Source organism: Ruditapes philippinarum, unplaced genomic scaffold (genome assembly GCF_026571515.1).
Source record: "Ruditapes philippinarum isolate M1 unplaced genomic scaffold, ASM2657151v2 ctg1340_1_1_1_1, whole genome shotgun sequence".
Lineage (NCBI taxonomy): Eukaryota > Metazoa > Mollusca > Bivalvia > Venerida > Veneridae > Ruditapes > Ruditapes philippinarum.
The window spans coordinates 44,512-71,917 of record NW_026861266.1 but is presented as its reverse complement, the minus strand read 5'-3'; the positions used below and the strand labels follow the sequence as shown (position 1 = coordinate 71,917).

Sequence of the window (27,406 nt, the reverse complement as noted above, 5' to 3'; positions counted from 1 at the left end):
CATATGGCTTTGAAACTTTGCACACTTGTTCAACATCATGACCCCAACCTGTAAACAGGAGGAGATAACTCTATCAAGCATTTTGACAGAATTATGCCCCTTCTTCGACTTAGAATTTACCTTAAAGTTTTTGTAATAGTTCAAATATTTTCAAAGTCCATTGACATATGGCTTTTAAACTTTGCACACTTGTTCAACATCATGACCCAAACCTGTAAACAGGAGGAGGTAACTCTATCAAGCATTTTGACAGAATTATGCCCCTTTTTCGACTTAGAATTTATGTTAAAGTTTTTGTAATAGTTCAAATATTTTCAAAGTCCATTGACATATGGCTTTGAAACTTTGCACACTTGTTCACCATCATGACCCCAACCTGTAAACAGGAGGAGGTAACTGTATCAAGCATTTTTTTACTATCAAGCACTAAGAATAGTCGAGCGTTGCTGTCCTACTGACAGCTCTTGTTTAATATTCAGTTTTTCAATTATAAGTTTTACTTCAAACGGTGTAATAAATTCAATATTAAATTCATGATATATTAGCTTTTGGTCTAAAGTTTCTTTCAATTTTGAAAAATTTGTATTTGAAAACTTTGTTTTATGTATGACATTCGAGATATTGACAAAATACTTGTTTAATTCATTTATAATATTTAAATTTCCGTAAATTTCTTTATTACCTGTCACTAGTCTGTCTGGCATAGTAATACAACCTTTTTTGTTTAGATTTGAAACGTCCTTTAAATGTTTCCATAAAAATGCCGGGTCTTTGTTATTTTTAATAGCATTGTTAAAGAAATCTCTTTTACTTTTTTTAATCATTGATGATATTTTATTTCTGAGCAATTTGTATTGTTCATGTTTCCCTACTTTATGATAGTAATCGCGTTCATGTATAAGATATTTTATCTCATCAGTAAACCATTCCGGGCGATGTTCACGTTTGATACGTTTTTCTTTTATTGGTGCATGCTTTTTCAAGATAGTATTTAAAATGGAGTAAAATAAGGTAAGGGATTCATTCGGATTAATTATGTGCTCGACTAATTCAAGATCGGATAAAGCAAGGTCTACCTGAAAATTAATTTCATTGAAGTTTTTAAAACATCTATATTTAATCGAATTATGTTCATTAATCAATCGGGTACATGCTTTCGTTGATGCTTTGATTTTCCTTATATGTGTATAGCAAAAACTTAAAAAATCTTCTTTGAAAAAACCCAAATAGCTAGAGTTAAGATATAAAGCATGAAACATCTTTTAGTGAGTGTCTACAAAGTTTGTTCAAATAAAAGACCTGGGGTCAAAATTGGCCCCGCCCCGGGGGTCATTGATTTTCTTTATATGTGTATAGCAAAAACTTAAAATCTTCTTTGAAAAAACCCAAATAGCTAGAGTTTAGATATTAAGCATGAAACATCTTCTAATAAGTGTCTACAAAGTTTGTTCAAATAAAAGCCCTGGGGTCAAAACTGGCCCGGCCCCAGGGGTGTCATTGTTTTTAACTATATGTGTATAGTAAAAACTTTAAAAAAATCTTCTTTTAAAAAGCCCAATGAGCTAGAGCTTAGATGTTTAGCATGAAACATCTTCTTATGGTTGTCTACCAAGTTTATGCAAATAAAAGCCCTTGGGTTAAATTGGCCCTTCAACGTTGGGGGTGGGGGTTAGGGGGGCCTATATACAGGTGAGCGACCTCAGGGCCATCATGGCCCTCTTGTTCTTATTATTCATTGGATAAAAGTTTATATTGACATCTCCTAGAAATGATATTCTATATTTGATATATCTATTATACTTAGTTGTTTTTCATAATCGTCAATCCAAGATGTACATTTGGTGGGCGATATATAAAATTTAAAAGAAAAGGTTTGCAATTTGGGTAAATAATTTCCAACCAAACAGATTCTAATTTGTCCGTTTCTATATCGTAACGGCGCCGATATGGCACCTTGTCAGCAATATACAGTCTAACTTGCCCATGCGACCACGTGTATTAAGCGACTTTTGTCTTAAACGACCTCTTTAAATTCCCCCCGATCATTTTCTCTCTATATCTTTAATGTATTAAGCGACTTTTCCTCAACGCGACCAGCGACCGCTAATTAGTCACCTAAGTGAGATCAATCTTTTCATTAAACGACCACTTTTACCTGTCCAGTAATTGTGTTTTTAGAGAACGCTGCCTCGTAAAGTGACAAGTGTCAAAAATCAAACACAACAAATAAACGTGTGAAAAACTCTATTTCCCAAACTGTTTTAGCGTATGCAAATTAAGTTAAGTATATGCGTGACGTGTATTATCCAATAATATCGAATAAACAATGCAACGCTTCGCCCCTACTGAGATGGTGTATACGCTTCGCTTGTTGACATTATACTGCATTGAATTGACCTTGAACTTGATCAGCAATTAAATTAATCGTAACAATTAGATGTAGTTTGTTTATTTCAAACGAAAAAATGCACAACAGAAAGTATCTTCACTAATGGGGTTTTCGTGTTGGAGTAAAGGACAAAAAACGGAGAAGTAAAAAAATTCTCGAAAAAATGTCAAACATGTACGTAATGGATCAAAACTGTTTTGTAAATAAATATCAAAAAGTTTTTTTACATAAGCATCCATTTAGATTATCGGAGCGTACTAATTATTCAACATTTATATAAAAATGAAGTTAAAAAACATTCCCACCGCATTAGAAAGATGTCATGTATAAATTTTGACTTTTATATCTTGCTTTGTCTTAAGAGACCGTTTCATTAAGCGACCGTTTTGGGTGTTTCCCTTGCGCGGTCGCTTAATACAAGTTTGACTGTATATTACAATTCCCCCGCCTTTGTGACATCTTTTACGGTCCTTTCTTTCGTGTGTGAAATTGTTAATATTTAATTCATCGTCTGTTGTATCATCACCAAGAAATGTCTCAGTAAAGCCGAAAATATCTGGCGAATTTAATTTGTTTAATAGATTGTATTTTATTTCGTCTATTTTAGGCATTAAGTGATTAACGTTAAGGTGTGCAATATGCAAACCTCTTTTTTCAAACTTAGAATTGAACAATTTATTATCTGGAAAATTTTATTTATGGAGCGTAACATTATTTAGTACTTTGCAATTATATTCATCATTTCCGTATTTATTGTATGGCACTGATTGTTCAAAAGTAACAATTTGATTACCAGATGCAATAGTGTCTATAAATTTTCGTTCTTTTACTATCAAACCGATAATTTTTCGCGTATTTAAACATATGTGTAAAATATCAATTGTGGAATACAACATAAAATCGTAACATACATTATAAACAATAGTAAAAGAAAGAGTGTACATGCCACCTAACATAATACAAGTTTTCCTGCAACCATTTTGTAGGAACATATCGAAACCGACTTTTTTATTTAACGGAATTAATTGACATTAATATTATGACACTGATGTCGTGGGTAGTGGACACTTTATATTATGACACTGATGATGTGGATAGAGGATACTTTATATTATGACACTGATGACGTGGATAGAGGATATTTTATATTATGATACTGATGACGTGGATCAAGGACTTTTTATATTATGACACTGATGATGTGGATAGAGGACACTTTATATTATGACACTGACAATGTGGATAGAGGATACTCTGTATTATGACACTGATGATGTGGATAGAGGATACTCTGTATTATGACACTGATGATGTGGATAGAGGATACTTTATATTATGACACTGAGGATGTGGATAGAGGATACTTTATATTTTGACACTGATGATGTGGATAGGGGACACTATATATTTATACTAATGATAAGGATAGAAAACACACTTCATATTATGACACTGACAATGTGGATAGAGTATACTTTATATTATGACACTGATGATGTGGATAGAGGACACTTTATATTATGACTATGATGATGTGGATAGAGGATACTTTATATTGTAACACTGATGAAGTGGAAAGAGGACACTTTATATTGTGACACTGATGAAGTGGAAAGAGGACACTTTATATTATGACACTGATGATGTGGATAGCAGACACTTTATGTTATGACACTGATGATGTGGATAGAGGATACTTTATATTATGACACTAAGGATGTGGATAGAGGACACTATATTATTATACAAATGATGTGGATAGAAAACACACTTCATATTATGACTCTGATGATGTGAATAGAGGATACTGTATATATTGTGACACTGGCAATGTAGATAGACACTAAGTATATTGTGACACTGAGGATGTGGATAGAGGATACTTTATATTATGACTAGGATGATATGGATAGAGGATACTATATATTATGACACTGATGATGTGGATAGAGGATACTATATATTATGACACTGATGATGTGGACAGAGGACACTATGTATATTATATTGCACATGATGTGGACAGTGGACACTATGTATATTATGACACTGATGATGTTGACAGTGGATACTAGGTATATTATGACACAGATTATGTGGATAGAGGACACTATTTATATTATGAAACTGATTATGTGGAGAAAAGAAACTATGTATATTATGACACTGATGATGTGGATAGAGGACACTATGTATACTATGACACTGATGATATGGATAGAGGACACTTTTTATATTATGACACAGACAATGTGGACAAAGGAAACAAGTTTATTATAACACTGATGATGTGGACAGGGCAAACTATGTTTATTATGACACTGATGATGTGGACATAGGACACTATGTATTTTATGACATTGACAATGTGGGTAGAGGGAACTATGCTTATTTTGACACTTGCGCTGTGAACAGAGGACACTTATATTGTGACACTGACTATGTTGATAGATGATACTATGTATATTATTACACTGACAATGTGGATAGGTGACACTATGTATATTATGCATTCATTTTTTTTTTTTTTCATCAGACGAAACTATGTATATTATGCATTCATTTTTTTTTTTTTTTTCATCAGACGAAAAAGTCATTTCTATGGTTACAGAAAAGGTAAAAACAATGAATTAGACCTTTGAAAACTATTCTAGGCTTCAATGGAGATTATGAAAGTTATTTTCATTTTTATCAAACAAAAATTTTGTTTGCTCCTGACAGTGTTACAGTGATGGAAATTGTAAAAACAGTGACAAAAGATTATACATGTATACATAAGTGGGACCTCATTTTATCTCAAAATATACATAAAACTTGAGATGATGTACCATACTTTTATTTGTTCAAAAACTGTGGTTGCTATGATTACAGGAAAAAATATAAATATAAATAAACAACAAAAATGAAATTGGATACATAAGTGAGATCCTGTGATAACTCAAAATGTTAAAATTTGTTCCTTTTATTTCAAAATTATGTCAATTTTATTAAATTTACAATTTTTTTATGTCAACCATCCTAGTTATGTGCTTATTTTAAAAAATCAGAGACATTTTTTTAAGATGGGCTTGAGAACATTAAACAATAGGTGACTGCTGTATTAATGTTTTATGACAAGTTCTTCTGATGGCATGTTTTTAGTAGAAAATCCAAAACAATTGGTCTAGAATTACAAATAAGTAAAGAATCTATATACAGCGAATGTTTTATATTTTAAGATTTTGAATGACTGGAAAAAGAAGCAATATTTTCAGAAATGCATTGAGTGGGAGGTTAAGACAGGTGCGGGAACTGATTATAAATTTACAGCAGGAACCAGATGATTCCGCTGTAGTCTAATGAAATCTTTATATAGCCTATCCTGTTTTAACACAGAGAAAATGTTTCAAAACATTATTTTTTTATATATCTCGGATATTGATTATATTATTATATTATATATGTACACTGCTATAAATGTGAAATATTTAGAATATCAAGTTGTAGATTCGTTACATGAAGAGAATTGCTTTTTCGTTGAATTTTTTTCTGTTGTAGATCTAATACACATTTATGTATAACCAAGAAAAAACAAGATATTTATTCATTGTGACTTGAACCCACAACCTGCATGAACCAAAAGTGATTAGTCTTTGTTACCAGTATAGAGCCAGGTAGTCTGAGTGCGCTCTATGTGATGCTGGGAGCCCAATATTTGTATTGCAATATTGAAAACCCTTCAAATGAACTATTCCAAACTCTATCTATGTAAAACTTAACTTACTGAAAAAAGTGTTATGTTTTGTCTATGCAAAAGCCTTGAGAATACATCATTTGTTTAGGTTTTAGAGCACTTAATATTCATGGCTGGAGTTTGGTTAATCTTATAGTTGTGACTATATTTTATTGAATTGGGATCGGATGACTTATTCAACAAAACTGTGCACAAAGCTGTTTCATGATATTTATATACAATATCAATATTAAAAGCAAATTGAAATTCATTTATTTTGAAAGAAATAATTTTCTTTATTGACACTATTTTGTTAATAATTGCAAAAAAGGCATTTTTGAAAAGTAAAATTTATATACCACAAAAAAATGTCTTTCAACACATATAATTCTGCATTAGAAAGTTGATGTTAAGCTTTTGGTCATACTTTTATATAGGAGAAAAAAAACAGCATTAGTGAACTATGTGTAACCCCAGAGGAAGGCTTTCCAAAAAGAAAGTTATTTACAAGTATGTCCTGTTGGTAGTTTAGTTTTAGCTTATGATTAATTATGACAATGGTAGACATGTTGGTATATACAGACACTATTGTTGTTGACATTAGCTAAACTTGAGTATGTCTTAAGTTCCGTACAGTTATTTACTGTTTTCCTGTGATATGAATACCTCCCTACCAGCTGAGATACTTACCTATTTTCAGCTGTTTGTCGTATTAAAATTAACCTTATACCATACTATTCCCAAGCATTTCACTATTGGAAAAGCTTAAACAGTGATAGTCATATAGTGGCAAAGTGTTGAACGGTTCTGGTGCTGTTAAAGTGCTCTTTTCTGTGGCTTGGTTTAGGAAAATGACATCATTTAATATATGGAATTTGATCTTGTGTTGTTTATATCAGGAATAATATGATAGTGTGTGGGCCTTGTCTACTTTCTCGAATATTGTGGTTGATGTCTAAGAATCTTGTTATTATTTGAAACATGTGTAAAACTCTAAAAACGGTGACAGTCAATGGAAGCAATAACAGGTAGGGCTATCATGGTTTATTGGAAACTTGTATTTAATGAAGTATTTTTAGAAACAATAAATGATACATCTGTACCAAACATGTGACTCCAGTCCATATTTATGAATTGAATTTCTTTTTCATCTCCAATTTCATTCACAAATAACATGAATTGAAGGAAGGTTGTAAGATAGTAATTTTGATAAAAGTGAAATATTATCATCATCATCGTAGTTAACAAGTATTCTGCTAATTATTGTTAATAATGGGGAAATTATAATGCTATGCATTATTATTTTTATAATCTGAAAACAAATGAGACAGACTGGTATAATTGTTTAAGATGAATAGATCTATAGGTTTAATTGATAAAATGAGAAGAAAAAACATTTGGGTTTGGTCTTTTGCAGGTTATTTTTGTGCAAAAAAAGAGAAGCTAAAAAAAGAGAAGTTGAAATATTTATATATTTATATGTAAAAAAACAACAATTACAAAGAATTTGGGGCATGGCAGTTAGATGTTTTACATAGAGTTTAAGTGTAATTTGAGTAAAATTGTTTTGTTTCCTAGATCTATCCAGAAAAAAAACAACTTTTGTTTTGTCATTCAATCTATAAATGATCTAAATCTGAACTATTTATGATAAAGTAAAAAAAACTGAACTGAAAAATCTTGGTCCACAACCAAAGACGTTACTAATATATATTATTTATTGATTACACCCTCATCTCTCCCAAACCCCAACTCAAAGAATTCCTGTGTGCTTCTTGTAGATTTAACAAAAACTAAGAATAGTCAAGCATACCATTAGTGTGGCAGTTGATGTTGGTTTTCTGACAGTATTGTTTATCAATCATTACACTCATTACTTGCTGGATTGATGAATAAATTTCATATGTGACTAATTTACATGTCGGCAGCACTGTAAAATAGGAAGTAACCATTAGACAAAATAAAGCAGATCTGAATTGCTTAATACTTGGAACAGTTTAGATATAGTATAGGTATGTTATGAAGCCTGATCCGCCCACCACCTTTTACCATGTTTTTGTGTGTAATAGATTATGTCTTGCTGTGCTGCTGAAAATGATTGATGTCTGTCTCCATTTTTCAATTTTTAGCTCGACTATTTGCAGAATAATCGAGCTAATGCAGTCACCCATTTGTTGGCCTCCCTGTGGTTAAGTTTTGCGTGTAAGCAAGTATCTCCATAACACACTTGTTCTCTGTGATTATCTAACATTATTGGCACAAGTCCCATAACTCTGATTTGTTTTTTTGCATAATTATGCCCCTTTATCGGCTTAGAAATTCTAGGTAAAGTTTTTGCTTGTAAGCTGGTATCCCTATAACTACTGAAGGGTTTGTGCCTCTTTTGGAACAGTTTTATGCGTTTATAATAATAAAGCAGTGATTAACTTGATAAAACATCGTAATATTTAGCCTTTGTACCTTTTCGAACAATTTTATGTATTCATATAGGTAAGCATTATAATATTATACTCAATGAAACACCCTTGTGACAACTTTTTTTAATAGTCAAGCATTACTGTCCTCCGACAGTTCTTGTTTATTTTTGCTCCACCATAAACTTTAATACCTACTAAGCTTATACATATGGATGCACCTTGATTAATTCAACCTGTCACTCAAAAAGTCAAAGGTCATGGGGACCTGTATTAACAAAAATATCAAAGTGCAGAGTCAAGTGGACTTTGTCTGTTATTTTATGTTTCTTTCAGCACATTAATTAATGTAAATATCTCTTTTATCACCTATGATGCTCTAGTTTGCCTTGTTTTAAATTGAAAGTGAATGTTGGAAAATATTGTGAACTTAATATAAATTAGTTCATTAAAATGGCAGTTCATGTCCTTAGGTTTTGCATTTGTTTGATAGCAAGACTGGCAAAAATTTCTGTTTTACATTAATTTGTATAATAAATAGGTAAGATACATTAATATCTACACAAATCATTATCAATTAAGTTTACATGGAAAGTACATCTTGAAAAAACTGAGACATAAAATGTTAGAAATAATGTCACACCAATACATTGTGATATCCATCCTATCAGTAAGCAGAGTTCAGTACAGTAGCTAAGTTGATATGCAGTTGTTTGGTAAGAGTAAGCCTAGCCCAGATTGCCTTGCCCGCAACAAACAAAATAAAAATTAGTTTTATGATAGTATTTTGTGACTTGTGTCATAGTTTGGGGACCTTTCTGTTGAAAATGCGTCAAGAGTTAAAATGTATACTTACATGCAGTGCGTTAACTGGCGTGCAGGTATTAGTTACCCGCACTCCAGAGCATGCCCATTGATTGGCTCATCTTTGCTGGGGTTTACTAATTGTGGCGGCAGAGAAAGGGAAGGGAATAGAAATATCTTATTCAGATGCTCGTTCATTGGTTACTGTTTTCAGGGGTTTCATATTGTGACAACAGGGAATGTATTTTTATGTTTGACTATGATACAAAAGAGAAAGAACATCCAAACACTCAGCATTCTGATTAATACTGGGGGGCTACGCCCCGTCGTACAAAACAGATAGCCTCGTGTTTGGATGCTCTTTCTATTACTTATTATACCAATAATATGGGTAAAATGTGGTTCTGTCAAATGTTTCATTACTCCCGAATTGATAAATTTTGATCCCTCGAACAAATCTGCATTTGGGGTATCCTGCGCCACCTATGCAATGCTTTGGTTAATAAAATCTTGAGGTATATTTTGAAAGTGTAATAAAGTGATATTCTGGTGTCTGTTTCAGTGAGGAGGAAGGAGAGAAATATTTGATGTTAGAAGAGCATCAGAATGCCAACAGGCACACAGACAACACTGTTCTAATGCTACCTGATAATCAACATCATCCTCAAGATATTATAACACAGTGTCCAACTTCTGGTGCAAAAATTGTTGAGCTTGAAGAGGAAAATCTAGAAAAAACTGCATGTCTTAATGGCGAACTTGATGGACAACCAGCTGCAGCTCAGCAGATGACAAATAGTTCAGTTACATCTGGGTCACAGTGGAATTCAATGGTGACAATGACTGGTTTTCAACAAAGTAGCGATGGAGTTGTTCCACCTCAAGACGTGACTAGTACAGATGTATCAAGTTTACCACTAGCAAGAGTAGCAAACAGTCAGTGTGACATGACTACCCAGATCTCACAACCAGTAATGGCACATATTCCTGATGTACACATGGCTCAGTCCACAGATCCAATAGAGGACAATATTGATAGTACAATTTCAGGTAATAAAAGTTTGTATGTTGTAATCTATGTAGTTGTAAACCTTTTTTTCCAAGCAGAAAGCAGTGAGACTTGATGATTGAAAGTATGAAGTTCTCATACCATTATAAAGGGAGATAATGTAGTCACAGGGGAAGATATCATAAGAAGGGGAGATAATGTAGTTAAAGGGAAAGTAACCATAAGAAGCACAGATAATGTGGTCTAATGGGAACAGATTATCATAAAGGGAGATAATGTAGTCTAATAGGAACACATTATAAGAAAGTCCAATGGGAACAGATTATAAGAAAGGCTAATAATGTATTTTAATGGGAACACATTATAAGAAAGTCTAATGGGAACAGATTATCAGAAAGGGATATAATGTAGTCTAAAGGGAACACATTATAAGAAAGTCTAAAGGGAACAGATTATAAGAAAGTCTAATTGGAACAGATTATAAGAAAGGGAGATAATGTAGTCTCATTAGAAGGACAAATATCATTCTGTGTGTGGGGGTGTGGGGAACATATTTTGGAATTTGAGGAAATGTTGTGCCTATGGAATATCTTATAGAAAGGGGAGATAATATTCTTTCATATAAAGAGGAGATAATGTACTGTACCTGTTGAACATATGTTTAGGTAAAGAGATAACATGTAAAGGGGACATATGAGGAAATTAAAGATGAAGTACTTTTAAGGGGAACATAACAAGAATAAGAGTGATCATGTTCTCACAGGGAAACATTTTATAATAGAACAGGCCATGTTCACTAAGGGGAACATATAGGAATATTACAGATTATGTGCTCTCCCAGGAACATATGAGAAGGGAAGATAATGAAGTTTCCAGGAAAGAGATCAGAGATGATATACTATCTTTGCAGAAAATTATCATTAGAAGGGGAGATAATATAATCTGAACGTCTTTAAAAAAAACACAGTCAGTGTACAATTGGATGGTAAAGTTTGAAACAAGAATGCTCCTTAGGAGCAAAATATTTCGAATTTTTTTTTTCTAACTGGCAAACAGTTTCAGATTGTTCAGAATGAGCTTTCATCCTATAAAACAATTCAGAAAAAGCACACCTGACCAAAATAAAGGCTATATTGCTTGAAATGATTGAATGAGACAAAGACAACGAATTGCCATGATGATCATGAATTGTTTTTAATTCAATAAGAAGAGAAATGTTTTGTTGTATTATATTACACCAGCTATTATCACAATTATTTTATATTATTACATGGTAAGCGGTAAAGCAGTTTTATTGCCATACCTTTTGTTATTCTCAATTCTGATTGGCTGGAACATTTCTTGGTTATGAATGAAAATTCTGTGACAGCATCAGTTGTATATTGATTTTAAACTTGGTTCCACTTTTCTGTATAAAAAGTATGACACTATTTTAAGCTACTTCAGACCACCATGGTTACTGAATCTATTGTGAAAAATAAAATTCTGGCTACATATATATAAAATGAGTAAGACATTTATAAAACGAACAAACATGGTTTAGTTTGCATTGTGACATGTGGCAACAACGATATAACTACTACTACGGTTATTGCAATGGAAATGGATACCAATTTACACCTAGATGTATTAGTATTTTTTATTCAGTTCCACTTTGGATTTATTTTTAGTGTTTTCCTGGACATTTTTATTTTAAAGAGATTTTAAAGTTATGAAATATTTCTTAAATTGGATAAATTTTTATTATATCATTTAGTATATTGGATTAATAGTTAAAATTTTGGATTAATAGCTTAAAATATTGTTGTTCTTGTTTGTTGTTGTGCTTGTTTCTGTAATTAAAATTTCTTAAGCTAAATTTAGGGAGATTTTGTCAAATTAAAGGCAAAAATTAATGCAGTAAGTAATTTGGTCCGATTTGGAAGTAACTTTTTTTTAGAAAATACATATCATATACATTGTATGTTTTCCTGTTCTGGTGAAAGCCTGTATTTATAAAGGAGATAATTTTGTATAATTAATATGCTAAAAACCATCTGCAGATTGTATTGAAACTTTATAGAAATGTACATTTTCTGGCTAATGTAACTTAGCTAACTTATGTGAAGATCTGTTTACTTAAAGAATACAGTATGGGTAAACTGTTGATGCATACAGACCCTGATCTATATGTGTCATGTCAATATCCATTGTAACTGCAGGCTTATTTGGCTCAGTAGAGTTCATGTTAGGGGTTCAGACCTTTGGTATAAGTGATTTGTAACCTTACATACATGATATGATGTTTTGGACACACAATAAAGTGTCGTCATGGGCATTTTTTGACAGATCCTTTTGGCATTGTGGCTGTTTTGTTCAGTTTCTGCCATCACCACCACCTTTTGTTTATAGCTCGCTAAGCACAACATGCTCATGGTAAGTCTTTGTGGTCCCCCTCTATCAGTTGCCCCGCATTGTGCGTCATGAACAATTTCTTTAAACAACATCTCCTCTTAAACTAATAACTGCAATGGAATGATTCTCAGGGGGCCCCCTTTCAATGTTGTTCAACTGAATCTGGTCTAGTTTCAAAAATGCAAATCTTGAAATTCAAATCTTATTTGAAAGTACAAGGCCCAAAGCTTTGGTATATTTGGTATATGATATCATCTATACATCCTCTACCAAAGTCGTTCAAATTTTGCCTCAAGTGTCAAAATTGGGTGGGTGAAGGTTCATAGATTTTGCTTATATATAAGTAAGTTATCCTGATCAGGAGACATATTTGACAAGGGTCATAATTAATATCCATATTGAACTCACCTGAGCTGGCTCAAACATGGGAAAACCTTGTAAACATTCTAGAGGCTATTGCTTTGGTCCAAATATCTTTGAAATTGGTCAGAAAAGTTGTTTAGATGTATCTAGAATACATTAGATTATCGGTCACCTGGGGTCAAATACTAAGTCACACAGCCCAAATGTGGAAAAACTTTGTTTAAACTTTAGAAATAACATTTTCAGCAAAACTGTCCTGGATATTGGTTAGAAAGGTAGTTTAGATGATTTCTAGGTTAAGTTTAAATATGGGTCAACTGAGGACAAAACTAGGTCAAAGAGCCTTAATATGGAAAAAACTTTGTTAACACTCCTGAGTTCAAATATCCTGAAAATTGTTCAGAAATGTTATTGAGATTACTTCTAGCTCAAGATCTAGTATGGATTATCTTGGGTCAAAAACTAGGTCACACAGCCCAAATTTGACAAAAGGCTTGTTAACACTTATAACCCACCCACACATTAGCATCAGCATTGGTTTACCTTTATGGTGAAGTTTTTGTTTATGCTCATTAACTTCAATTATTGAAATTTTGTATGTGGATGCATCTTGTCAGACAAGTTCTAAATGCCTTACCCAATATGAGGGAAAAAAGGTCAAGGTTCATGTACCTGTAATAGGTTAAGGTATACAGAGAGTTCAAACTTGTTCAATATCAAAATGTGACAGGCTGATTATCTTACTGTTATATGTAACAAAGTTATGCCACCTCTTTTTTTTTTAAGGTAAGTCTCACAAAAACTGTCAAAAATATTCACTTTTAAGTTGGAATTCTTGTTCACAATCAAATTTGGAATCTATTTCCAAAAGGCAAATAACTCTGTTTGCCATTTTTGCTTAATAATCTCCCTTTATTTAGTTTTGAATTTATCATATATCATATATAAATGAAATACATGTCTATAATTACATATATTTGTTGTTTCAGATCCTCAAGTCGCAGACTCTGTGCAAGCTTGCAGCCCTGATGGTTCATCAGGTGCATACCAAAGTTCGCTGTGTGTACATCGCTCTAATGAACATTACATTAATGGAATGGTTGATCAGACAATGGGTGCTAGCTGTTCCAGTAGCCATAGTGATGATGCTGGCTATGAAAGTGCGAGCAGCCCCTATAACGGGAGCTATTTCAGCCCACAAATGGTGTCCCCCGTATGTAGTTACAATAATGGGAGTGATCCAGGATATACCCCTGATATAAATAATAGAAATGGTTTGATTCATGGACAAAACTGTTCGTTAGGTGTTGGATATGGTCAGGCAGTATCATTTAATCAGGCTGGTGATATGCTGCAGAGAGAACAGCCAATGGATGTTCTCCCTGATTCAAATACAGAATTCTCTAATCCTGTTCTGGATGAAATTCTTCAGTCATTAAACCAGACCACAACAGACAATTTGGATGTGAATATGGCTCTTGTTTATTCTTCTATTGAAAGTTTGACAAGTAAAACACCATCCTCCATAGCAACAAGCGTAATGAATCCAGTAGAAACTAAATTTCACCAGGTGAAACCAGTTACTAAAACAAGGAGTGCAGTTCCATTTCAGCAGAAGAAGCAGTTGGAAAAAAGGACTGATAAGCCATTGTTACGGAGTTTTCTTACTATGCCAAAAGAATCAATTCCCAGTCAGCCACTTGGTGGATTTATACAAATGCGTAATAAAAAGGAGGAAAATCTGTCATCTTTTGCTAAGGAAGGAAATGGCCCTGTTGCAAAACAAGGGAATACAAGTGCTCAAACTCAAAATAATCAAATTCCGACTTGCAAAAACAATATCAATAGGTGTAATGGTGACGGATCAATTTCAGATTGTGCTAATGGCCAAATGGATAATAATGATAATGAAGCATTGGATTTTGACGAGATTCCAGAATACGCCCTTCAGTACCTTGTGAATGACTTTACTGATGCCCAAGCACAAGCTTTGATAGCAGATTTACAAGGTGAAGGGGGTTTACAGAATGATTCTTTCATGGACACTTCAGAAAGTGACTTTACTAAGGACTTTGTGAGTTCTCTGGAAAATCAGAGCATGATGGCTAATGTAAGTACTGAAAGTACTGGGTTCAACTCTTTCACTGGTTCTCAAGTATGTAGCAATATTCCAAATTCTCAGTGTAAGACACAGTGTTACTCATTTGGTAATAGCACAAAATGTAACTCCACACAACAGCATAATTTGAATTCTAGGTCAAGTGGTGCATCAATGGGAAGTTACTGTGAAGTTAGTTCTGGACATGATCACGTTTATCATCAGTCAATGAGTCGATTAAATGGCCAAAATAGACAAAGGTTTCATAAATTACCGGAGAATCGCGGAGGATGTAATAAACTTTCCAGTGGACAGAATACGTGTCATTCACAGACTCAAACTTCAGAACATTGCATGTCAGAGTTGGAACGTCATTTAAGGAACAAAAAATTGACTTCTCGGGACATGACTTTAAACAGAGTCCAAAATGTCTGTATTATGAACTCTGAAAAACCTTTCCTTCAGCAACTTCTGACAGGGGAGCTAACTAATGACATGTACATGAAAATGGAACGTAGTCGGTTTGATATTAAGAAATGAGAGGATTTTACAAAACATATCATAGTTACAGAAAATTGTTCTTGTTTGTACAGTCAGTGTTTAATTCAAGGTCATGTGAGCCCAACTAAAATACATATACATGGATAAGAAAATTTGTTGAGTATTTCTGTATCATTCATTTTAGTTGGACTTCAGTTCATTTGTTTGTTCATTTTGTTTAATTATTGCTCATTCACATGTATGTTAGGAAAGTATTTTATTGATGATGATATCAATTTTCCTAATTCCCTGGAACAACTGTAGAATATGAACTATTTTTGTATGTAAAGATATTTCAGAAAGCCACATTCCTCAAATTTCAGTTCTGTTAACAAAAACTATTAATATCAGTAAATGATCACAAAAGTACAAAAAATGTTACAAATATTTTCTTTTCATATTGACACATATTGCCTATATCTATATGTTCACAAGTGTTTAGAGGTAAATTTTAATCGGCTATTAACACCAGTTTGGAGTTTTGATGCGTAGGAATTAACTATGAATGCTGCAGGCCTAAATAGTTAATTTTTTCAAATTAAAAATGACGAACAGTGAGCCAATAAATACTGCTCAGACCATTAACAAGACAAAGTAGCGGAGATCACTAATACTATTTTTTTCGTTGGCGATTTTCATTTCTGGCAGTTCTATTCAGCACCCTTCTGTAGCTAAAGTAAAAAAGAAACAAAAGTATAAGAAAAAATTCAATGTCATAAATATGTTTATTTGTAATAATTGTATTAAAAATTTCAACTTGTGTATCAGACTTGAATGTACATGTATAGTGTTTACATCGGTGCTAAATAAATCAATCTTCATTATCATCCATGTTAGTTTATATGATGTCATTCTGGCACCTTTTGTAAACAAGTGGCATACTTGATGATGTCATTACAAGACTCATGAAAGGTCATATATGATAACTGATATTGATAAAGATGAAATTCAAAACCTGCTGCTTTAAGTTTATACGAGATGTTATTTAGAATTATATGTAAGGACAGAATAATAGGTACTATATTATTTATCATGGTGCCTTTGTTAGAAGGAGTAAATAAATGTAAAGAACAGCCAGTGGTTATTGGCAGTTTTACACTGGTTATTTTCTTCTTTGTGTAAAGTGACAAAATCATGAGTTATGTTAGAATAATTCGTTAACTTGTGTCAATTCAGACAAATGTATTTATTGTAATGAGCATCATGTCATTGAATTGTAAAAATACCAGTTTTCTCCTAGTAAGGTCAAATGGTTAGTAGAAATATCATATGTTCTTATATTTAAGGCCACAATAACGTGCATATGGATTGATATACTTTCTTTCTTGTAACTGTCACATATTGTATTGCAGTGTTTTTTTTTTTAAGGAATCATAATATATCTTTTAACGGTTGATGGTCCCAATCTGTTTATCAAAATTTCCAAACAAATCACAGGATGGAATCAGACAGTAAATTGAATATTGATTACTTACATAAGTGTGTTGAATATACTAAATAGCAGATCATTTAAACAAATGTAATTTAGAAGTCATGTTGCTTAAAATGTTCCATCATGTTGCTTAAAATGTTCCAGAGAATTCCTATTGTGTTTGTTGATTGTGAAATTTGTTAGCTTATTTGTGATATGAATGTGTTTATTTAGATGTGTTGTATAATGTAGCATATATTTATGTCAGGTAAAAGCATGCATAGCTTGACTATACAAAAGTATATGGAGAGCTGTGTGACTCGTCCAGTGTCAACATCAGCTTCCAGATTTTAGATTAAAGTTTTTGTGCAGTAAAATATTTTTCACTTCTTTATTGCTTTAGGTATCAACTTCAAATATATGATTCTTATCACTAATCACATCTCATACGACAAGGTGCATTACTCTAGAAGCAATTTTTCGAGAATTATCTCCCCTTGAACTTAAAAATGTTATTTTTTACTGTAATATGCTTTGTTATTTTCAATAGTGTCTACTCATGACTTAAGATGATTGTTCTTTGTCATTACTCACATCATGTATGACAAGGTTCATAACTCTAGCATCTTTATTTCAAGAGCTATTTCTTTGAACTTATAATTTTTACTTCAAAAACTTAATATACTACTTGTTCTTATCATTTTGTTACTGTAGGGTTGTCTTCAGATTTCAAATTGTTGTCTTTTCCATTAGAGCATAGAAATGTCTGTATGTCTGTTTAACTTTTATTGACATTGTCGCATGCATATTATGTGACGCAAAAAATTAGAACATTTGAGTGCTTTTATGATACTGATACAGAAATATATTTATACATAATTAATTTTTTTTTCATAGTTTTACAATCCTTTACTGCGAACAATATTTAATTAGTCAAGCATGCTGTCTTCTCTGAATTTTGAAATTTAAAAAAAAAACAAACTAGCTTATCTATGATAAAAACTTTGGAAGGATAGGTGTATATGAAATCTTCTGTAGTCTTCTAATTATGTGCCCCTGAAAGCTGTATGTTCAAATCTCTATAGGGCTATGGAATGTTGCCATTTTGGAAACTATCCAGCAGAAGATAGTGGAAACTTGAGGAAAAGTCATATCAACCAATTATTACTTTAAGAGAAAATAGGATTGTTTTTACATGCTCAGATGGTGTATATATGATATAGTGTAATAATGTCTTATTTATAGAGAAAATAAAGAATAGTTTTTTGTTTTCTTGAAATATAAGAGATAGCTCTGCATAACTGATAAATATCATGTGTCTGTATGTTCTAGTATAGTAACTTATAGTAAATTACTGAAACACGTTTTCTTGTTTACAATGATGTGAAGAGCGATTTTTTTAGGAAGTTTTTAGTTTTAAAGTATAAAAAAGTGTTTTAGCTTGTGCACTTTTACTGGATACATTTTGTTCTGTATTGTTATATGTTATTTTACTGATGTAGATGAGCATCATTGTAGCAATATTATTTATTTTTTATATTTCAATGTATTTTATTCCTACCTGTAAATGATCAATTTTTGAGACAGCTACTTAAATTTTTAAACAAGTTAGGAAGTTGTAATGTTTCTGATTTGTACACATTTTCTTTTAATTAAGCTTTATAAAGTATAGAGAGTTTTAGATAATCATACTTTGTTTACTGAATAACATTATGTGACCTTTTTGTACTCTCTTAAATTTGTTGTCATGATTAAGAAATAAATGTTATATTTATTGTGAATACGACTCATTTGACATGATTTTTGTATTTGTTGTTGATTTTAAATATTGATTATATTGTTCAATTAAGGACATGGTTTCACTGGTTAATAGTTTAAGTTAATGGCCGAAGGAAAGATAAATCAGTCAAGTCGGGTATAAGTTAAAGGTAAAAGTTACTTTATTAAGTTGAAGGGACAAATGTTATAGACCTTTTTACGACATAAAGTCAACATAAAGTGATATGAGTGATATCTATTTACTGCAATAATCTGATTATTTCCTAGAGAAATATAGAAGACTATTGGCTATGTAATAGATATACTGAAAACAGTTAAATGCTAAGATTCCATATTATGTTTGCCTGGAGCTTCTCAGATTAAAAAAATAAGTAGTAGTTGACTCATAACTTATACATTGACATAATAAAGATTGAACCCTCTTGTTTAGATCCTTGATATAAGATAACTCCAACTTATAACTATAACATTGACATAATAAGGCAACTTATAACTAATACATTGACATAATAAAGCAACATATAACTAATACATTGACATAATAAAGAAACTTATAACTAATACATTGACGTAATAAAGCAACTTATAAGTAATACATTGACATAATAAAGCAACTTATAACTAATACATTGACATAATAAAGCAACATATAACCAATACATTGACATAATAAAGAAACTTATAACTAATACATTGACGTAATAAAGCAACTTATAAGTAATACATTGACATAATAAAGAAACTTATAACTAATACATTGATGTAATAAAGCAACTTATAACTATTACATTGACATTATAAAGAAACTTATAACTAATACATTGATGTAATAAAGCAACTTATAACTAATACATTGATGTAATAAAGCAACTTATAACTATTACATTGACATTATAAAGAAACTTATAACTAAAACATTGACGTAATAAAGCAACTTATAACTAATACATTGACATAATAAAGACTGAACCCTTTTGTTTACACCTCTGTTATTACCCTTAAATGATCAATGTTAATAAAACTTGGACTTGTTGTCAGCCACACTTCTTATTATTGTAAGAATCTAAATTAAAGCTAGAATTTGTTTAGGAAAAAATATATTCTTGCATCATACGAGTAATTGGGTTATTATAAACATTTTAACAGTCAAATTTTTTAATTGTCCTAAACTGCTGCTCAGTTAGTTCTTTGCTCCATTTCTCAGATTGGAGTATATGAAATAATGGCAGGAAATAAAACAACTTTATAGTTTGAGAGATGAATATTTTTTTTTAGGAAAATGTAAAGCTTATGTGAATAGCCTTGTTCTTTTAAAGTAAATTGGGCTCCAAGTGGAATGTGGAAAAAAAAATTCAAAACTGTCAATGTTCAATTTAGGCCCTGTTTGAAAGAAGAAAAAGGTGTAATATTGAAATTTGGATCATAAGTTAAAATATTATTTTAAAACTTTAAAATAATGTTCCTCAGGATATTGCATGGATAGTTTTCTTCAGGTCAGGAAGTATGATGTAGAAAATTGCTACTCTTACCTCCCTAGTCATAATTTTGTTGTAATTTGACATAACCACACATTAATGTACATTTATGTCAGTGATTAAAATATTTTACTTTTATGAGCAGTACAAATTTGATAACCACCTGAACACATGGTGCTCATGAAATTTTATCCATTGTAATGATAATTTAAAACGTTTCCATTAGTACAAGACGTTGGAGCTTTGATATTCAGCGTGTATCATTGTAAAATGAACCATTAACAAATTTGTTAAAGTCATTACCCTAACGTAACATAATTTTTATGTGGCAAAAAATTTTCTCTCCCTTAACTGGAAACCTAAAGCATAGATATTTGGTGTGTAGCATAACTAGCAGTTAGTCAAAATTTGCTTTGCCTCAGGGTCACATGAATTTATAGTTTTACATATCTTTAAAACATTTGTTCTCCCATTAACTTTCAGCTTACATATTTGGTGTGTAGCATTTTCTGGTGGATCTCAATTAGTTGTGTTCCAATCATGTCTTATTGGCCCCATCCTGACAGATAACTGTTATTTTTTTTTTTGTTGAATTATCTCCCTTTTTTACAAATTATTGTCATTTTCTCCAAAAAAATCACAGGTATACACTTTAAACTTGAAATACTGTTGTTAACTACATTTGTATCAGCACTCTTGCAGAATTATCATTGCCCAGAAGACCTTTACAGAAGTAATATAAATCATGCATCTGGGCCACTCTATGATCACTATAATGTTACATGGACCTTTTATAGGAAACTAACATTTAAAAATGTCCCTCTCCTCAGAATACCCAGAGCTTAGAGGTTTTATATGAAGTATAATCATGTGATTCTAAAGTAAAGTAATATATCATTTCCCTTTTGCCTAGAGGTTAGATATTTGGAATGTAGAATTGCCTTGTGGACAACTTAATGGATTTCAGTTCAGTGATCTAAGGCAGTCAGGACCCTTTGTATAAAAAAGGACTGATCCCATCATGCATTAAAGGATTGCATTCTTGCAAAGGGGTAAAATACAACTAAAAAAAAGACACATTTTGCTTTGTCTGTTTGACAGCAGTTTAATTTTTGTTTTTGTATGTACCTTAATGGCTAAGATATAGATGCCAAAAAAGGTATATTGGTGAAAAACAACATATTTTCCTTTTGTGCAAGGCATACTGTTAGTTTTGATACTTGGTATTATTAATAATACATGTATCATAATTGAGTAATCCGGTACAAAGTTTATTTTGAAATTATGACCCTGATGACAATAACAGCCCCATTGATAGAGTCATCATTGTTAAAAAACTTGAACAATCTTACTATCAGAGATCATAAGGCTTAGAGGCTGTCAAATATAAGACAACAAATTATACATTATCTACAATTCTTAGTCAGCACTGCTGGAACTTTCAACTGGAGATTAATGGGTGTTCTGTGTATAATTTGTGAGATCCTTGCCATGCTTCAAATTTAGATTAATTCATCATTTTGTTAAGGGATTTCAACATCAATTGATCAGGAAAACTATTAGAATCTGGAAGGACCCATATTCAAACTAGTGCAAACAACATCCTGATCAAGTCGGGTGACAATTGAGGCCACTTAAGAGTGTTAATGACCTCGATATGAATGGACGACAGACAAAGGACATTAAACAATCCTAAAAGCTCACCTTGAGCTAAAAAGGATATAAATTATGACCCAGGTCAAATTTGTGTCCAGTCTAGGAAAACTTTTGTTACACTTGTATAGGAAGATGACTTTCCATTACCTAGCTAGTAGTTCTCAACAAAAGTAATATAAATAACTACCTTGGGTCAAAAACAACCATGCCTGAAGGTTATTTCTTGCATAGCAGACTGGCATTTCTGTAAGTTTTATGCCGGAAATTTCATCTGGCATGGGGGGTGCCAGATGAGTCGCGTGCTGTACAATGGCACGCTTTGGATGACGTCATTTTACCGTTATGAATGAAGTTGAAAAATGGGCGGGTCACCTCGGGACGGATATTCCGATCCGAACCGCAACATATGACAGATATTATTATTCTTGCAGAAGCTCAAAATTTCAATATTCAATGTAAGTTAGCATTTTCTAAGCTTGATCACATATAGAATATAACCTTTTACATTGGATAATCTTGAATTTGACCTTGACACTTGACCTATATTTGAATTTTTAAATGGAAGACCTCTAATACAGTCAAGTTATTTGAACTTTAACATGCAATGGTCACAAAGTGAACCAAGTGACCTACTTTAAGAGTTTTGAGCATCAATTTTCAAATCTGAATGACTTGTACTTTCTGGTTGTGAAAATATTTTGAAAATTCTATAGATCTCAGTGGAGTAATATAATGCTATCTTGTTTTAAAAAATTACACCATTATATTGACAAGTAATTGAAGAAATTTTGGGATACAGATAGGCCTTTCAAATTAAATCTAATCATGTTACTTAAAATTGGTATTGTTAGTGATCACAAAATGTTGGGAACGTTTGTTATCACTGGGAAAAAAATGCAAATATAATAAAGTGTAATAAGTCAGATTAGATAAATATTATGTCTTCTACAAAATATTGATATATATATATATTTATTATAAGCTACAGCCTTAAAGCAAATTTTTTACAGTAAAAATCTATTATATTTAAACCAACAAGCCAGTGATGTGCTGATCCCTTTAAGGTTTTTCTTTCATATTTTGTAACCGTGTGTTAGAAGTTTTATTGACATGTAATTTATTTTTGTTTGTAAGTTGACTCACTCTTCACTTTTATTTAATAAGACATGTAAATGAACTTCACTGTGAAAACATTTATATTTTATAATGAAAACTTACAATCATTTCTAAAGATTTATTGGTGGAAATATTCTCTAAGTTCTTGTTTATAATACCGAGAAACACTTTTTGTGGTCAGTTTTAAATTTTGTTTTTATTCTGTATATTACAGATAATGCTCACAAGAATTTTGATTTAATTTAAAGAGTTTTATAAAAAGTGAGGCACATTCCAAGTTGAACATTTTCATTTGTTTTGTTTAGTAAGTTATTTTAGTGCTGTGATTTTATCAGATTTATTTGATAAAACTGTTTGAAAGGGGTGCTAGATACTGTTTTAAATATAAATAATGTAGTAAATTTATTTTAAAGTAAATTTTTACGAAATTTCTTGTACATTTTTGTTGATGTAGATCCTACTTCTACTGTTTTAAATATGTAATAAACAATGGGAAGAAATTGTCAGTGATTAATTAATTGTTATTTATGCTCAGAAATTTGTTGTTTAACCTATTTGTCCATTGGGGATTTTATATATCAATGAAACTGTCGGGACTTTATACAAAACTCAACACTAATTTTGACATTATTATGGTGAAAAATGTGTACCTTAGATTCATAAAGACACATTTATAGCTGTGAACTCTTTCAATTAATTAAAACAAAAGCAGGCAATCTAAGAAATTATTGACATGAAATATGTTTAAACTTTACACTTAAATTGATGATCTTTTAAAGGAAATAATGTAAGTTTTAAAGTTAGTCTTACATTGTGTCATAAGGTCCTGTTTTAGATGGTATATCTAAGAAAAGTTTGGGATTATTCAAATAAAATTTGTAAAATTATGATATAAATTACATCCCTATACAAACAGTGGAGATATGACCTGTAATACTAACATGCTATATACAATAAACTATATGACTGTTACTTGATTCATATATCAGAAAATTAGTCTTTGTTTCAGCATAATGAAATGTTTTTCACTCTGAAGTGTCATAATTCTAACTTACATTAAGTTCAAATTATGCACCTTTAATCTTTCTTGTTAAACTATTTTTGAGAAACAATGGATGTTGAGGTCAAGATTATAAGCAGAATTATAATATTGCCAATGCAAAGAAACATAAACTTTTAAGTTTTTTTTGTGTTGTTTATTAATGCTCCTTTTAAAATAATTTAGTTTGCTGAATATTTTCAATATTTGCCACCATTAGATAAGCTTATATCTTAATCCAAATAAATATGTTTTCAAATGACTCTCTATCTTTACTGAATGAGTTTTATGTGGAAAAAAAGAGATCATAATTATTCTTTACAGGTATTTTTACCATATAAAATAAATGAACACTCTCACCTAATGTCCTTTACTAACTGATTGTGAGATACAAATTCTCAGAATTACTTGTTATACATTATTTCTTGTATTAGTTGTAAATACTGTATTATACATTGTTAAATCATTATACAATAGCATTATACATCAATGATAATAATTTTGATTGCTGTTAGAGGAATTTAAAAAATACGGTGTGTTTTTGTTTTATTATTGATTATAGAATATAAACATCTTGATATTATTGTTTAGATATTGTTTGATTGTGATACAAGAACTTAATTAAAGTCTATGTTTGTATTTTCAGTGTTGTTCAGTTTTTATCCCATAATTATTATCACCTATACAGATGGATGTATGCTGTCTTGTCCTCTGGCTCTGCATTCACTTTCTTTAAGCAACATCTTGTTTTTTACCAGATGGTCAATTTGAGGTGACCTTCTTCAAAAGTAACCGCCTCCATGGTTGAGGGGTTAAAGTCGATGACTTCTAATCCAGTTACCTCTCTGACGTGAGTTTGATCCCGGGAGATGCTTTGGTAGTTTAGCGCCAAGGAAGGTAGTCTAGTACTGGTGTAACTCTCCAGGAACGATGGTTAAGAAACTACCCACCTATATGACTGAAATACTGTTGGAAAAAGGCGTAAAATGAAACAAACAAACAAAAAATTCTACAAAAGTAGTATACATGTAAATAGTTCCAGTTTAATGCATTAGTATGACTTGAAAATGAAACTACACTTTAACAAGAACATGTTTGGTAAACACAAATTCCCCCAGCCCACGTCCAGATTTTTATCAAGTCTTAACCTAAATATAAGGTGGCATGTCATTGCTATTTGATGAAGTTATAAATATTCAACTTACCAACGAAAATTTATCAAATATGTATAAATGCAAGTCCACTCAAAGGACCAACTAAGGTATATTCCTTTTAAATATGAGAACCTTGATAAATAAGAACACAAGAAAGGCTGTATTTGAAAAAAGTGTATAAATTCTATTGTTAGCACAGATCCTTGACTTTGTGACTCCAACACTGAGCCACCCAGGGCATGCCCCTTCCAAATATGAAAAATACCATCAATAGGTAAAAAGGCTATGTATGCAAATGTGTAGAAATCTATTTTTGGTACCCTTAGCCGTGACCTCTAACCCAATCCAAAGGAAAAAGACTACAACAGTTATCTTCCTACTAAATATGAAAAACATCAATCAGTAAATAAAGGCTATACAAGCAAATAAGTAGGGATCTATTATTGTCACCCTTGACCCACTGACCCCTTATCCAATTCAAAGGAAGAAGACTATACAAGTTATCTTCCTGCCAAATAAATAAAGGCTTATGAGCAGAATTGACCTTGACCCAACTGACCCATAACTTCATCCAAAGGTAGAAGACTTCTCAATTCATGTTCCTACCAAATATAAAAGACATCTGTCAATAGATGAAAGCTACACCTATAAAAGAGTAAAAATCCATTTTGGGCATTGGTGACTTTGACCCAAATGACCCCTAACTAAACCCACAGCAAGAGGACCTCCTAGGCATGACCATATTAAGCATGAAAGAAATCAATGCTGTATGAGCAAATATGTATGTATTCAGTTACATTGACCTTGACCTCAGTGACCCTTTACTTTAGAAAAAAATGTTAGACGACCATTTACACACAATCGTGGTAAACAACAGATAGCTCTTTTAGAGGTGTACAATCTTTCGCTACTTCCAGCTATTGCATGTGTCAACAAAGATATAATGTTGTCTTATAATATAGTTTTTTTAAACTCGGCAATTGAAGAATGCTATACCATTTAGATTTAATTATACATATAGTTTTTAGGGAACATAAAGTCCTTAGTTGATGAATTAATGCTTGAATTGTAGCCACAGCGGCGCTTCTCATTTAGTGGATTTACATAGTGACTGATTTGGAACGCTTTTTGTGCGTCGTGTTGGCGCTAGGGCCAAACGGCGCATTGTAGGACTTTCGTCTTATCTTTCTGTCGATGTTGTCGTGCGGCGTGTTGTCACGATGTCACATTGATGCTCGTTTCAAATCGAAAGATTGGCTTATAAGCCAGGGACAGGGCGACAACACGCCGCACGACAAAGCGCCGTTTGGCGCGCTTCCGCTAGAGACAGGACGACAAGACAACATTACATTATGCCCATCTTGGTGTAAATGGTCAATGAACAGAAAAAAAAAGAACTTGACATTTTGCCATAACTCTGTTCAATTTTATATGCTGTTATAAAAAAATAATTACTATTGCACGTTACCAATGGAAATTTCTATAAATATCACTCCGAAAGTATCAGTAACGTACAATTCTTATAAGAGTGGGGCAGTCTTTTTATTATTTAAATAGTTTTTTATATTGTATCATAAAGATATTTCAATATCAAAGATTGGTCAATCAAGATTATAATAGTAAATCTTTTGAAATATATTACTAATTGAACTCAACTTGACAGCAAAATAATGAGCATAATGTCACTTTTAACCATCAGGCGACACATTAATTCTGGCTTCCAAAACTTTATAAGCCGCTCTTTAACATTTTTGTTTTTCATCTGATGCGGCATTAAAAATACGTCACGTTCACGTCATGTCATAGTATATAAACGGGTACGCTGAAGACCTTAAGCTAGCGACACATGTGTGATCACAGATCGCTCTTGTCCGATCAGAGGGAAAAAGAGATACTCGCCGAAGTAAAACTGGTTAACATGCGTATGTTATTTCTAAGTTTTCCATACATATATAAATGTTAGCAATGCTTGCATGACAATAACATGATCATTTCTTCTTGAAAAATAGAACGCTTTAAGATGTATGTGTTCCTATATGAACATGTCATGTTT

General features: G+C 31.9%; 1 protein-coding gene across 1 annotated transcript in view; it reads left to right on the top strand.

Annotated features, from left to right (window-relative positions):
- Positions 1-24,838, top strand: part of LOC132715097 (hypoxia-inducible factor 1-alpha-like) — an 84,288-nt gene extending 59,450 nt beyond the window's left edge. Inside the window, exons 6-7 of the mRNA XM_060698077.1 lie at positions 9,882-10,369; positions 14,075-24,838. Coding sequence (XP_060554060.1) covers positions 9,882-10,369; positions 14,075-15,723 — 2,137 coding nt within the window. The 3' untranslated portion in view covers positions 15,724-24,838. The remainder of the gene's footprint in view (positions 1-9,881; positions 10,370-14,074) is intronic.
- Positions 24,839-27,406: the final 2,568 nt, after the last annotated feature.